At 38.2% G+C, this 14,939-nt stretch overlaps 2 protein-coding genes across 2 annotated transcripts; one reads left to right on the top strand and one right to left on the bottom strand.

Annotated features, from left to right (window-relative positions):
* Positions 1–424: 424 nt before the first annotated feature.
* LOC144634388 (small ribosomal subunit protein uS10m-like) lies at positions 425–7,994 on the top strand. Its single transcript, XM_078493340.1, has 8 exons — positions 425–501; positions 1,579–1,646; positions 2,791–2,840; positions 3,385–3,458; positions 4,397–4,521; positions 5,648–5,756; positions 6,729–6,818; positions 7,479–7,994. The coding sequence occupies exons 1-8, from the start codon at positions 451–453 to the stop codon at positions 7,587–7,589; spliced, it is 678 nt and encodes a 225-aa protein (XP_078349466.1). The 5' UTR covers positions 425–450; the 3' UTR covers positions 7,590–7,994.
* A 360-nt stretch (positions 7,995–8,354) lies between these two features.
* On the bottom strand, positions 8,355–12,830 carry LOC144634389 (uncharacterized). The gene is made up of 6 exons (XM_078493341.1): positions 12,698–12,830; positions 12,150–12,184; positions 11,062–11,196; positions 9,732–9,897; positions 9,155–9,242; positions 8,355–8,681 (listed from the first exon to the last, which is right to left on the bottom strand). Exons 1-6 carry the CDS (start codon positions 12,792–12,794, stop codon positions 8,549–8,551), a joined length of 654 nt encoding a protein of 217 aa, XP_078349467.1. The 5' UTR covers positions 12,795–12,830; the 3' UTR covers positions 8,355–8,548.
* Positions 12,831–14,939: the final 2,109 nt, after the last annotated feature.

Below are 14,939 nucleotides of genomic sequence, written 5' to 3'. Positions count from 1 at the left end.
ATTGATAAAACGTTTAACTTACCTTACAAATAACTAAGAAAACCGAGAGCTTCGTCGCTTCCAACGCTAAGCCGTTTAGCCCACAGAAGAACTTCGTCGCTTCCAACGCTGAGTTCGTTTTGGCGCGAAAACCAAAGTCAAGATTTTGTAGTATGCCCAAGCTCGAAAATTTCCTCAAACACAAAGCCAAAACTATAATTGAAATCGCTTGGCATTTCTAAGCAAAGATCTATAGTTTTGAGGAGGATTGGATTGGTTTTTCCGTGGAAATTCTAGAATAATTTCAGACTGCCGGGTATGTAGTATTTTGAAAACACTTCCCGGCTGCCGGGTATCTAGACACAATGTTTTTTTTTTAGCTGCTTACTGACTATAGCTATGCCCCATTGACACCCTCTTGTCAGTGGACTAGGCACTAGCTGCACCTGGCTCGGTCACTAAGCAGTAAATATGGCGGCTTCCATGAAATTGTTGCGGTGTTCAAAATGTCAGAATTCTAAGGTAAGTCAAGCAAAATTTCTTTAATAAAATTATGATTTCAGTTTCTATAAATTCAGTTTAACTTCCGACCGTTCCATGAACAAATTTTTGTCTTTCACAGAAGTACTGTCTTAACCCCTTCACTGCCGACCCCTCTGTACCGCTCAGTGCCAAAGCTTTCGTGCATAATTATGAGGAAACACAGCAGAGCCGAATGAAAGCTTAAATAATTGCATAAACATAACGACAAGGACACATGGTTTGAAAAACTGTATTGAAACATTTGCTACTAGCTAATTTCAACATGGTTACCTCCATATTCGATGCAAATATCAGAATTTTCAACATTTTACAGCTTTCGAAAGACTTCCACGATCGCTCGATCTTCTGCCTGTATTTTTCCATAAGGTATTCACCAGCCGATTATTTTTCTGCTTCCCAAGTTCTCCACTTAACATCTTTTTCCCATTCGAAATTTAAATATCTCATATTTGCGCTGATATGACCCTCTAACAAATAATATTTCTTCGGCTACGAAGAAGAAAACAAGATGGCGGACAGATTACAGACATAAATTTCGAAAAACCGAGAGTAAGGCTTTCGGAGACTGATGACGAGTAGTTACCAAGCTCCCAAAGGTCTTTCTGGGTCACATCTGCCGGCGGCTTTTGAGTTCAGTGTGCCAGGGTTTCAACTGTGGTCTTTATTTTCTTGACGTATTCAGTATGTCATATAGGCACATGAAGTACAGAAATCATGAAGTACTCAGTACGTCATAGAGGCAGTGAAGGGGTTAAATAATCGATTTCAACAAAAATTCAAAGCTGGAAAAATCAGTTGGCAGTGCAGTCAGTGAAGAAAACGTTCTTACACGTGGTCATACATTACGGTGTGATGTCCTCATAAACTTTACCAACTCACCTAATGAAGATGTAGATTTTATTTTTATTTGGGTGGCTCTGTGAGAGTTAATTGTCTTAGAATACAACACAATGATCCCGGTTATCAACTTGTAATCACCAAATAAACAAACCATGGAAACTGGGTTTTTTTGTTATTATCACTTGAATAATGTTAGCTCTAAACTTTCGTCTGCAGATGACTTTAGCCGCAAAATTTATATTTAGGAGTGTTTTTACAAGTCACCATGCTGGCTCTGTTTCTAGGTGAGTATGTACAACAGAGAACTTGTTGTTGTTGTTGTTTTGGTTCTTAGCCAGCCTCTGCCATTTTCAATGGCATCGAAATTATGAAAATTGTATTTTGAAGCGAAACCTTATTGCATTGCTGTAAAGCATGTTACTTGAAGTCTGTTTAATTACTTTTAACAGTTTCACAGTGAACTCTGCCATTTAGGTCGTGTTCTATTGGGGTCAACCGTTTCAACCACAACCGGTTTTGGTTGAGACGGTTGACGTTTCTCAATAGAACACTTTTCCAACCTTGTTCGGTTGAAACGCGGTAACTCCTGGAAATAGTCATTACCAGACTTCCTTGTCACACCCCGAGGTAAACATGGCGGCCGGTGGTCGTGCTGTTGTCATCGATGTCCTTCGTACTTTCCGAAGTCTTAGAAGAAGATATTTTAAGAGATGAATCCGACGATGAACTAAAGGGATAATCAGCTTATTTTTTAGACAACGAACGAACACCTGCTGTTCGTATTCGTGAATATGTGGAAGAAGTTGTGACAAATTTGCCAGACTCACATCTGAAAATTTGGGTTCGTGCACACGATGAGAAGTTTTGCACTTCCGTCCGTCCAGCGCATGAAACCTCCGGACTCATTGCTGCTGCCTGTCGACCAGCCTGGGACAGCTGCATTTTCGCCAATTTGGGTGGCCATTAATTCCTGAACCTCCTCCCTGTCAAGTGTTTTATACAAGAAACTCCCGAAACTCGCCATCTTTTTGTTGTTTACGAGTGTCGCGAGCAGCAAAGATCCCAGCAGCAGCAATTATAAAAAGCTTGCGAAAATGACAGCAGTCGCTACCAATACTTTATCAACCGTTTCAACCTGGTTTGATGCCGGTTGAAAAAGTTGATCAACCAAACCAACCAAAAACGGTTCTTTCCCAAAAGAACACGAAAAAACACAACCAACCCAATCAACATAAAATGGTTGATCCCAATAGAACACGACCTTAGATGCGCTCTAGGTAAAGTATTATACTGAAATTCTTGTATGTAAACGAAAACAAAGGTGTGGCTGACTAGAATCCTTTAAATATCTTGACTGGCCTTGAAAATATGGTCACCTCTTGCTTGAAATTATTTCACTGTATTTTGTTTTTTTGTTACACAATGTAGACCAGCACTCTCCTTGTCAAGCCCTTCATTGGCATATTGGCATAAATCAGGTATGCAGAAGAAATAAACATTGTACTCTAACACACATATAACATTCATCAAAAGTAAATTATAATCATTTTTCAATTCCTTACTTGAACATTGTATATAATAATCCATTTCTCAGATGCCTTGCATAGTCTTTCATGTGGGAATAAGTTCTACGCAAGTGCTCATAATGTCTTGCAAATTAAACTCATTTCCATAAAATTAAGTTAGGTTGTGCTCCAGGACTCATTTTGAAACAGGTAAAAGGTAGGCATGTAAAAAATCATGATGATTGGGCTGCCATACAGATCTGTTTCTCACCCTTCTCAGGACCTTCAATAACACTTTTTATAGGTACTGGACAATAAATCAACCATAATAAGCTCAGGCCTTGAATTCTACCATTCTGTGGTTCTGTTTATAATTTAGTATCAGAGTTCAGGTTTTTACCACAAATAGTAATTTTTCTGTTCCAAATTTGCAAACATATATAAGAAGAGACTAAAGTACATTCTACGTACTATGAGTGGGATACATGTTTTCTTGACCTGTGTATTTTGTTGTTAGATTTACCATTCAGATCATTACCACACTGTATGCCAGGGAGCAGCTGTACATTTGCAACTAAAACAGAAATTGAGGTATACTCAAATTCTTGTTGATTTAGATGGGACATCATTGTTAAGACCAAAAGTGCTTTTGGGAATATAATTATACATGTGAATGTTGTTGTTTTCTTTCAGAAGCAATTTTAAAATTTTGTATTGAGTAAGGATCTTTCAGAATCTATGTCATCCAGGCTCAGGACATTTAGTCTGAGCCAGCTGTTATTTTAAGGAGTAGAGCCTATGCAATCCAGTATAAATACATGTCCAGTGAAAGAAGTCTTGCGCAGATATTGTTGCCAAAAAAAGGATCACTAAAGAACATCAAATGAGCAGTGCTCAATGGGTACCGGTATAATCAGAGACTCATTTAATAACCAACAAACAAATATTATTCTAACTGGTTGCCATACATTTCTTAAAGAGCAAAGTGGAAATTTGATTGAATAAAAAAATAGAAGACTATCAATCATGCCCTTATTTTCTATATTTTTCTTTCCATGTTTTGGATTGCTGAACCAAAATGTTGCTAAAATTTTACTGCTCGTTTTGAACATGGCTAATTTATAGGAACGCAATGTATACAGAGAGTGCAGAACCTACAGAGCGCTATATACACAATGTTTATAATTTAAGACCACCAGAAGCTGACAGAGAAACTGAGTGACAGTGACCTGACATAGTGCCAGTGGTATGGTGGAATGTACAACATTTGTCCTTCCTTCAGAATACATTCCTGGTAAACAGCTGATGAAAATTCAGGAAATTTGACAACATCTGGGTCCTCAACATCCACCTGAAACAGATCCAGAAATCAAGCAAATTTTATTACATTCACATAAATAAACTAGTTATAAATAAACCAATAAAATTTTCAGCAAAAAAAAAAAAAAGAACAAAATTAATTTGTTTGCATTAGCTTTGCACAGTACTCAAATTAATGTTAATAAATATGTTTGGTTTGACAATCCCAGGAAAATCCACTGGCTTATTCCGATTTGCTGATCACGTTGGAAGGTCTGGATGATGCTGTTCTGGATCATTACTGCCAATTTGTAACCAGTGCAAGCAAAATGATGAATCTTGAAGTTAAAAAGAAGTATGTTAATTATGTAACACATCAGGTTGCAAAGTTTAAAAGTGTTTTTACAAGTGTGTTTTTAAAAGTATACAAGTGTTTTTATAAGCAGTCATCATCATCATCATCAGTCCTTGTTGCCGCACCAGACAAGCCTTATTTTCATAACAACTAAAGGTTATAATCTTATGGATTTTTTCAATCTCTTTGTTGTCTAAATGCAGTAATAAGTATTGTGTAGTGGTTCAAATTTGGTGGCAAGTACTAAAACCGGAACAACGAAACAAAACCACCGAAACGAACGACCGAAATGAAACCGCCGAAACGACCAAAACGAGCAAAACGAAACAAAATCACCAAAACAAGATTTTCGCCACTCACCGTACTATACGCCCTATTTAGCCTACTATACACTTTGATTAGCCTACTATACACTCCTGTTAGCCTACTATACACTCCTGTTAGCCTACTATACACTCCTGTTAGCCTACTATACACTCCTGTTAGCCTGCTATACACTCCTGTTAGCCTGCTATACACTCCTGTTAGCCTACTATACACTCCTGTTAGCCTACTATACACTCCTGTTAGCCTGCTATACACTCCTGTTAGCCTACTATACACTCCTGTTAGCCTACTATATACTCCTGTTAGCCTGCTATAGCCTGCTATACACTCCTGTTAGCCTACTCCACTCTCCCGGTTAGCCTACTTTTCACTTAGGTTACCGGTAGCCTACTTTGCACTACGGTTTGCCTGTTTACGGTTAGCTCTCAATAATTGTAATGGGTCTTGCTTGTTTCGATGATTTCGTTTTGTTTCGGCCGTTTCGGTTGTTTCGGTGGTTTGGTTTCGTTGTTTCGGGGTTTTAGTACATGCCAAATTTGGTTGTGGTTGAAATTTTTCAAAAGATTTTTGTTTTTTGTTTTTTTCATTTGAAGTTGTAACAGTGAACATTAGACAAAGAAAAATAAAAATAAAACTAGTTTCAAACTAAACATGTACGATGGCTGCAATAAGAAAAAATTATACACAGCCATGCATTGCAAATTTATAATTATTTATTTAATGAAAAAAACATTGCAGGTTTGGCATTAATAAGAGAAAACAAACATATTGCTATTGTGAATGAAGTTTTTGTTCTTAGATTCAACCTTGTAACAGAGAACTTCAGTCAAACGTTGGCATTCCCTCCAGACAGTTACAAAAAAGAAAACGTAACATATCATTTGAAAAAGCATGGGCGCATGATACAGGTCAGTATGACAGCAATTTGACACACACTTTAAGATGACACATTGCCCCTCACTAGTCTGTCCCGCTCACACAGCAATATGATACCTCTATCACCTAGGTATATATAACTGCCTCATTTTTTTTTAATTAATACTTTATTGACACTCAAAATAATACAAACAGAGTATATAACAGTTTTAAATAACATCAATGTTAGCAAAAATAAACCTAAATACACATAGAACAAGGAAATAATGATACAACATAGGAAAGGATTGAAAAGCGGTAATTTTAACTGCCTCATGATTTGCCAGGTATCTAGTAAGCTTACAAAAACGATACCCTGATCTTTGTACTAATGAATTATTCAGGAATGTAGAAATAAAACAAAATACAGGTACTTTGTAAGGGAGCTTGAATAAATCCCATGTTGAGTTCAACTGAGGGGTTTGGTCCAAGGATTGACAGCAGAGTATTTTTGATGAACTTCAAGTTGTTGGAAATGTGATAAACCACTGCCTTGAGTGTTAAATGTATCTTCTCAATTAAAACTACACTGAATGCGAAAACAGAGAAATAACATCGTTAAGGTCTATTCGAATAAAGAACACCGCCATTTCCAAACTCATTGACGTCTATGACTTCTTTAGTTTTAACTTGATCAATTATTGACGAGTTAATAAGAAAGTTCATGTGAAGGATTTGTGCCATTTTGCACCAACCTTTTGTATTTTTTGTTGTATTTGTTTATCAAGTGACTACATAAGCCAATATTGATAACAATTCTGTAAGAAACAGTGTTAGAGCCTTCCTTCTCCTCCTCCACCATGCATACTTCAGTTTTATTCATATAGAACTTTACATTCATCTAGTGAGTTTGTACGTAAATAATTTGCGGTATTGTGTAGAGGTAACAGCCTGAGTGAGCCTGTCCCCCATCTCCACACATGTATGCTTCTGACAGCATTCTACATGCTAATTATTGTACACAGGTTGCAGAGCTTCCAGCTGAGAAATCAGATATCTTCATTCAGTACTTACAGGATAATGTTCCACCTGGTGTATCAGTGCACATTGAACTGGTAAGGAAATTGAACTATTTTGACTTCTTATAGCAATGGAATATTCAGAGTTTACTTCAGGATGCTATGCAGTTTGTATTAGTATCAACTGTTACTGATGAGCAATAACTTGAATGAAATGTGACCATTGTTTAGAATATTTGGTAAACATAAGGTATTAAAATGAACAATGTGTTTACTTTTCTGGCGCATGCACACACTGTATACTGATTTTTGAAATGTTTAAAACATGACTGTTTTTGGAGGCAGTGTGACCAAGTGATTAGGACAGTGGCCTGGTGTCAAGCCTTGTATCCAGGCCTCCATCCTGCCACAAGCTTTACAACTGTCAATTGTAAACTGTGTGTGTTTATAGCTCAAAAACAAAATAAAATACAAAATAAAACAAGCTTTAGTAATTGTGTTCCCACAGACTGAATAAAATTTTCTTTACATTTCTACTAAGCTTGTAATTTCTTTCTACACATTTTCACACATCGACAAACTATCCTGGAGTTTTTATGTGGGATGTTTGTTACATTTGAGCCTTCAGTACTTTGAACCTACTTTTTTGAATATGGCCTACATCTTTCTCGTATTCGAGCTCTGGGAAGTCTTTTATTGTCTTTTACCGAAAAATAGAATCTCATGACTTTAAATTACGACTTTTTTTATCAACAGAAAAAGTGGCAAGATTTTGTTGCACCTCCTGATCCAAGACTTTTGGAACAACAAAGGTTGGAAAGAGAAAAGATAGAAGCGTGGAAGAAAAAGAATCAGGAAAAGAAGTGAAGCAGTTTACATAACGAATCATCAAACCAAGTAACCCAGCACAAAACTTCCCAAGCCAAAAAACTGACTGGCGGTTACACTTGCTGTAGGCATACGTGACGGTTCACCCGGGATAGTTCGGTTAAACAAACATCAAATCGCAAAAGAAATAATTCGAAGGCACAAAGAAGGGCGATATTGTCAAAATGAATTTTGCATCGTGACATTTCAGGCTTACGTGATGCAAGGTTTGATGGTGTAATATATAGACCCTTGTAACTTCTGCAGGTTGGTCAAAGCGTCTTAGGTGATTATGAAATAATTCACCTCCGGACCTATTTTAAGATAGTTTTTCGCGGTTTTGTTGTTCAATTGTATTCGTAAAATACATCGTTACATTAAACATTGTTACAATAATCACCTTGATGCGATTGTTGTCTTTGAACTTTTGAATTCCTTCTTTCTTTCTTTTCCTTTCTTGCTAAATGTAATTCCAGATCCTACCCACGTCGCGGCAATTTTTTAAAAACACTTCCATAACCCGGGTAGAAGGGTTCGAAATTTCTCTGTTGTGTTTTAGCCGTTCTTGGCGGGCCCCCTCCATGGAAACAGACCCTTGCGGAATATCGCCTGATACTAAACCAACTCCACCTACGGTCTCGTCGGCTAAGTATCAGCGACATTCCGCGCGATTTCGCTCTATAACTGTTAATTAAAAAGGTTGGCAATTCAATTCCAGAAGATTTGTATGTAAGTTTGATAGTCAAGTAAAGTCACAACGCCATGTAATGATAACCTAACTTTCTTTATTGTCGTTGGACAACAAATTACATTATATCATCATACCCAGTGTAGTCTATTCTAAACCAACACCTCTTAAGTTTACTTTCTTGTCGATGTACGGTGGGGAGTTTTTGCTCAACAACTTTATGCAAAACCCAAAGGGAATTCCCGTTTTAAAGCAGCTTGAGCCTTGAGCCTCAGTCCAGAGAAATCCACGGAAAGCTCCGCTTGATTTTTTGCTTCAGGATGGAGCGGCGGGCTGGTACCGGTTTACACTGGTGAGGTATCTTCAGTTTGTCAGAGTCGACGGTAGTTTTCAAATCAAGGAAACTATAAACAAAAAAAGAAAAATCATCAGTGGGTTCTGTAGTAACTTAACCACTGGGTTGGGGCTTCGATGTAGTAGATTTTGACTAGAAAGATAACCACTGTACTGCTTTCAGATCAGGGTATAATACGTGGTCCGCATCGCATGCACAGACTTCTAGCGCACAATATAGACAATACACTACAGCATTCTTTGCCAGTGAGGTGTATATGAAACTTCAGTAAGGTAGCACCCTTCACTTTAATAGCAAAAATAGCCTAATTGCTATGAAGCAATTTTTTTTAGTTATACTGCCGGTGTTTTAGTCAAATCAAGTAATTGATGGAGTATTTTTTAATTTATTATTATCATTCACAAAATTTTCAAAGACAGTTCTCGTTTATAGCTTAAGCAGTCACCAGTTGACTTGAACAGTTGAAATTAATTTCTTTGACAACATATCATTTAAAGAGAATAGTATTAGTAAGTCCCTTACACTGCTGTTGAGGCACCTCCTTTATGTTTGGCAGAGTCGCTTACTGGCATGCACTGATCACCGGACTCAGCTGTAAACAAGCCAGTTGCTGAAAAAGGAATAATAAGTTATATTTAAGTCAAATGACTGCTTGGCTTCTTGGTGAACATGTGCACTTGTTTCGGGGCATTTATGATAATGAAACCAAGGAAGAGCCAAGTCAACAATACAAAATCATGGACGGAAGGTAATTTCGATTCGGGGACAATTTCGGGCAGAAAATAGAAATTTGCCCAAAATAGCCTCGCATATATGTTTATGTTTCACTTCTTCCAGTTCCTGTTGTGTTTCTTATGCCGTTCCAGTTATGTCCAAAACAAAATAAATATTTCTCGTTAACGTTAAAATTCCTCTATTTTGAAAGTTTCTAAATTTAAGTCGCCTTTATTTAAAATACGTCAATAAACACAACAATTGCCTATTCACTATTTCTGTTACTAAGTGACCCCGAACTTTTCAGCGGGATGTTGCTTTACTATAAGTTATCTTATGTATTGTGAATGCTGGGAAAAAATTCCCAGACTGCAATCCGCCTCACCTTTGAGTGGTATGTAGTAGTAAGAGTACAAGTCCACTGAGGTTCCCTTCATTCCAAGCACACCAGAAGCTTCCAATTTCGTTTTCTTTATTACATCCATGCCAAACGGGATTTTGCCAACATCTATAGCGTGACATCTTCCAAACAAAGTCAGATAAAGCTTGCCCTGTTGAGAAACTTATCTTTAAACAAGCTACATCATGGCCGGCTTCCTATCCGGCAAGACGCTCTCTGGGCCCGAAAGATTGCGCGGTGAGCCAAGTGCCGAGCGCATGCACTGTGTAGGTGGCTAGCTTCCTGTGTAGGGCATGCTATTTGTAAGGTTTAGGGGTCCGCTCCTGGCCCCGTAAAAACAGGACTCCGGGTTCTGTAACAATTATTTTCGGGGCCCCACGCTTTGCAGCAAAATAATATTGAGGCACCCGGGCTACGTCCCCTTTATTGGACCCTGATTTCAGTGTTGCAAAGTAAAAAACACTCCGGAGGTAAAAGTAAAGTAAAGTCTGCTTCGAGCCTAGTGGCCCATACAGGCCGGAGCTTATCCCAGTTTCCGTAGCATTAAGCGACTAGGAGTATTGCTACTCCCCCCTGGATGGGATGCTAGTCCATCGCAGGGTTACCCCCCAGCAGTAAATTCGCCGGTACCCATTTATACACCTGGGTGGAGAGAGGCACTGTGAGAGTAAAGTGTCTTGCCCAAGAACACAACGCAGCGCCCCGGCCAGGCCTCGAACCCGGGCCGTTCGACTCGGAGGCGAGCGCGCTAACCATAAGGCCAGCGCGCCTCCCACTCCGGAGGTACCAGTAAGAAATACAAATAGACCTTGAACTGAAGGTTTGTTTTGCCTTTACTGTAAAACGGTAAAATTGGTTGCCATAACACTGGATTGAGAGAGGTGCTGTAAGAGTGTTGGACCCCGATCAGGGTTGAACATGAAAATCTTGATCCAGAATCCCCAGACTATCCATAATACCTCCGTTCGCCCACCCTAATTTGGTAAAGAGATTTCAAAATCATAGTATCCCGTGATCGACTCTTAAATAAATTACAGAAATCAATTAAAAGTCAACAGTCGTTTTACCGACCAATTATTGACAATTTGTGTAAATTCTGAACCTCGCGGTTTATTGCGTAAACTTAAAATTTGTTGTCACTGATTTAATAAATTTTAAAATGGGACGTTTCGGTTAAAATACTGTAACCTAGCTTCTTCAGCAACTTAAAACCGGCATCCAGTTGTAAATGAGATATTTTTAAGATCGCAAGAACCTTACTTGGGTTTATTGGATTTTTTTCTTTAACCTCCATTACCCCAAATGTTGCTTTTACCTTCTTAAGATCCACTATCACGCTGGCTGTTCCCAGTCCTATTAAGTCACCTTCCACATGAACACGTTGAATATCCAAGTCCATGTTAAAAAACAAGCGCATTGTCTGGCTGGATCCTGAGTCCGACGCTGTAGCCTAAAATAAGGCATGAAGATCATACTTGGACATTACTTTACTTCTACAATGCTGTTAATAAAAAATAAATAAATAAATAATATAGGTGGCTGCATGCAGTTCACGATATCTGGCACGAAGCGTTTCGTGATGTTTCTACAGGCTGTAATACATAAATTAGTATTGCGTCGAGATTGATTGACGTTTTTAGAACAAAAAGCACAAAAATATTTTTGCCTTTATTGTTTGCATTGATCGAGTCTCATTTCTGTGAGTTCAGAAATACAAAAAGAGACCAAAAACCCCGGAGTTTCGCGTTAAGATGGCATTTGCCATTTGCAAGTCAGTCCGCTCAGGTGATGTCTGAATTAAATAAAGAGTTGGCTTTTTACTTCCTTCAGCAGAACAGGTACAACAAATGAAAATTATTGTTAACAGAGAACTTTGATGTTGCCAATCTGCACGCGGTAAGTTTATTGTAAAGCATCTTTCCTTGTCTCTGCTTTTTACAGTAACACACGGAGTTCTTTTAGGATATAACAAGAGAAAATAAGAGGACTATAACAATCGATTGACTACCGATGAGCGATCAGCAGAAAAAATATTTAGAATAGCAAACTTTACTTGGTCCATACCAGAAAGACCTTTGAAGATACTCTCTCAGTAGGCCTCGCGCTTGGTTGATAAGAATCTCCCAACAAGAGATTTGACTGATTTCCATCCCATCATTTTATCTAGCTGACCGCTTAGACGATCCAAGGTCTGAATGGGGTTAACCGACTAGCGACAAAGGGCGAATAATATAATTGAAAACCACGAACAACTGACTACCGACATGTGGACCCCTCCCCCCATTTATACCCTCAATATTCAACACGCCAACTATTTTTATACAAAAAAATATATAATGAATTCGATGTTGCCCATTTAAACAGAAAAAGACTAACACCCAGTGTTTTTTTTAGGAAACTTACCACAATTACTGTTCCGTTTAACTTGCGAGGAAAATCTGAAAAAATCCGTATAAGATTAAACTGATAAGAAATAAGAAATTGTACAAGAATCAATCATAAAGATACTCAGAAAAAAATCTGAGAACCGGATGGGAAATCGAACCCACGACCCTCCTTGTTCTAGAACTATCAGCAGGAAGATTACACTGAGATTGAAAAGTAAATTTAGTTGAGTTTTTCTACTGGGATTATAATGAAAAGTTCCCGAATTCAAATGAAAATGTTATTTCGCTGAGTTAATTCTCTTCAGACACGTGTATTATCATTATTCTTGTCACTATCCTCTCGATCGTGCGCAGGTTGCATGTCATGCGAGTCGATCTCTCTCTGAACTGCAGGTTTAATTTGCCTTCAACATATAAAACCGCAATTTCTTTGCGTTCCAGTTCCTTAGCTCCGTTTCGCATTTGTATAAATGTTTGATTTCATCAACGAACTCGTAAATTTGTTCTTCTCAGATAAACTGGTTTGAAAAACCGATGTCATTCTCGGCACAAAAGGTTACTTACTAGAGCATGGTACGGACTGGTTTGCAGAGCTTGAGGCATTGGTGTTAGGAATGCCAATAAACAGAGCAACAGCAACGAGAAAGAAAATGGTTTTCATCTTGACGCAGTTCTTCAGCAACTACACGGAGTTCATCACAACACTGAAGAAGTGAAGAAGATTCTATTCAGCATCTGTTTATATTGTTTCATGTCGTGCAGAGCTCTGATACAGCTGTTGAAAGATCGACAACATTTTAAAAGCAACTTAACTAAAAAGTGGTCAGACAGAGTATCAGCTATCAGTTTAGTCCGAGTTTTCATCGATGGTAAAGCGTATTTTATGGATCGAGAGTAGAGAGTATTTGCACAGTTGCTAAATTTATTGTTTATATCTGTAATGTCTTTAATGTGTTGAAAAATAGAATTGCCAGCCTATTCTCACACACGGCAACTCAATCATGCTCTGATGATGATATCTTGTACTTAAACTTCAATTCAAAATTAATTTTGACCGGAGGTTTTACTGGCATTTGTATATTGTCTGTAAAAGGCTTCCCAAACAAGGATGAAGTTACCACGCCCTAAACCGTTCAAGAAGCTGTGGACGGCATCGTCCTTTTTTGTGCAGCGTAAAAGCGACAGTCAGTGCTTCGCGGCAAACGAAAAAGCTAACACCAATATTTTCACTTTTAACGCTCAATTTTGCCGTTGTATGTTGCTCGAAGTGCACCAAAGAACACGTAACATCGCGTGTTCAAAATAAAATAAATGTTTGTTTCCTGACGAGGTTAACCTGAGGTTAAAAACGTGAGCACAAGCCACTCTCTTGTCCCATAATCAATTTAAGATGCACTCAGTGAATAGACAAGCTTTGTTATGTCAACTATGCCAAGTCATTTTATGTCGGCATATTCAAGTTTTGAACAAGAACAAGGATTTTAATGACGGCCTTGGAGTACAAGTTTCCTTGAATCTTTGAATTTTTGCATTTTCTCTCATGTTTCCTATTAATAACACATAAACAATATCCCTTTTTCCTTTGTAATAAATGATCATGTTTCCTTGGAAATTGACCCGCTTTATGAGCTACTGGTTGAGTCACGAGCTCGCCATGTGCCAGATACATTTTCTTGTTTATTGCCGGGCTGTAGTTCGTCTACAAAATGTTGATTTTTTCACGTTTCTCTGAAGGTTCGCAGGAAGATTTAGAAACAAAAGTACTTTTGATAATTCGATTCCTGAGAAAACTAAAGGATGGACAGATACTCTGTTTCGTGACTTCAAAAACTCGAAACCAACTGATAATTAAATAAACTCGTGTATACAGCTGCCAGAATTTCAAATGATAATTCAGTCCGCTTGGGACTTTGCTACACTTGAGCATGAAGGATTATACTACTTAAAATGCCGAAAAATAATTGAAATTCGTTATTCAAAGCAAATTGAGTTAGGATTCAACAGGAGCCGTCACCGGTTTTGGCTGTTGGTGTCCCACTCGATTGATAAACGTTCGCTCGTGTTCCATTGCGATCAAACGTGTTTGCAGTTTAGTTGGATCGATCAGATTTTTCGTGCTCTATTGGAAAGAATGTCATTTTCGGCTAGGACTGTCAAATATTCGTCGACTGTTTTAACCAAACGTTATTTAAAAAGTGTTCTATTGGTGAATTTGTTTGATGCCGCTTGAAAGTTGATCAACCAAACTAACCAAAGCGAGTTTTTCCATTTGCACACGAAACAACCCAACCAATCTAAAACGGTTAATCCCTATAGCACACCACCTTTTTTAGCCCTGCCCTCGAATTCATCATGGTATTTTTAGAATTGTTGACGTGCAGTAAGGATAGACTAAATAAGAAAGAAAGGCTTCGCACCCGCCCGGCTGCGAGAGAAAGACGACACAATATTTGGCCCTAGCTACATGACAGTTTTGGCTAAGAAATGCGTTTTTTCCCGTTTCAGTTGCTCACGAAAGGTCGCTCTGAAGTCTTTATTTTGCAAAAACTTTCCGACAGAAAACTTTATTGTTTTCGCCGACTAGAGCCCACATCTCCCTGGACGAGCGGGAACTGGGGGCGGCAAGATTGAGTTTATACTCCAATTGGAAAATAAGAGGTATAGTAATTCTAATCGAGCAATCATAATACTTTTGTACTCGTATTTAACTCATGACACCCCCTTGTCAACGCCATTATTATGCCACATCCACAACGGATTGTATTTTCCCATTCATTATTTTGCTTTCAAATTTGAACTGCTCAGT

Source organism: Oculina patagonica, chromosome 13, assembly GCF_052425735.1.
Source record: "Oculina patagonica isolate OP01 chromosome 13, crgOcupat, whole genome shotgun sequence".
NCBI lineage: Eukaryota > Metazoa > Cnidaria > Anthozoa > Scleractinia > Oculinidae > Oculina > Oculina patagonica.
This window is presented reverse-complemented; position numbering and strand designations above follow the sequence as displayed.

Coding starts and splice junctions, on each gene's coding strand:
- LOC144634388 (XM_078493340.1), top strand. CDS start 451: ATGGCGGCTTCCATGAAATTGTTGCGGTGTTCAAAATGTCAGAATTCT. Junction 2,841..3,384: donor GGCATATTGGCATAAATCAG/GTATGCAGAAGA, acceptor TTTTGTTGTTAG/ATTTACCATTCAGATCATTA. Junction 3,459..4,396: donor CAACTAAAACAGAAATTGAG/GTATACTCAAAT, acceptor TGACAATCCCAG/GAAAATCCACTGGCTTATTC.
- LOC144634389 (XM_078493341.1), bottom strand. CDS start 12,794: ATGAAAACCATTTTCTTTCTCGTTGCTGTTGCTCTGTTTATTGGCATT. Junction 9,898..11,061: donor TGATAGTGGATCTTAAGAAG/GTAAAAGCAACA, acceptor GTTTCTCAACAG/GGCAAGCTTTATCTGACTTT. Junction 8,682..9,154: donor GGAGGTGCCTCAACAGCAGT/GTAAGGGACTTA, acceptor TTTTGTTTATAG/TTTCCTTGATTTGAAAACTA.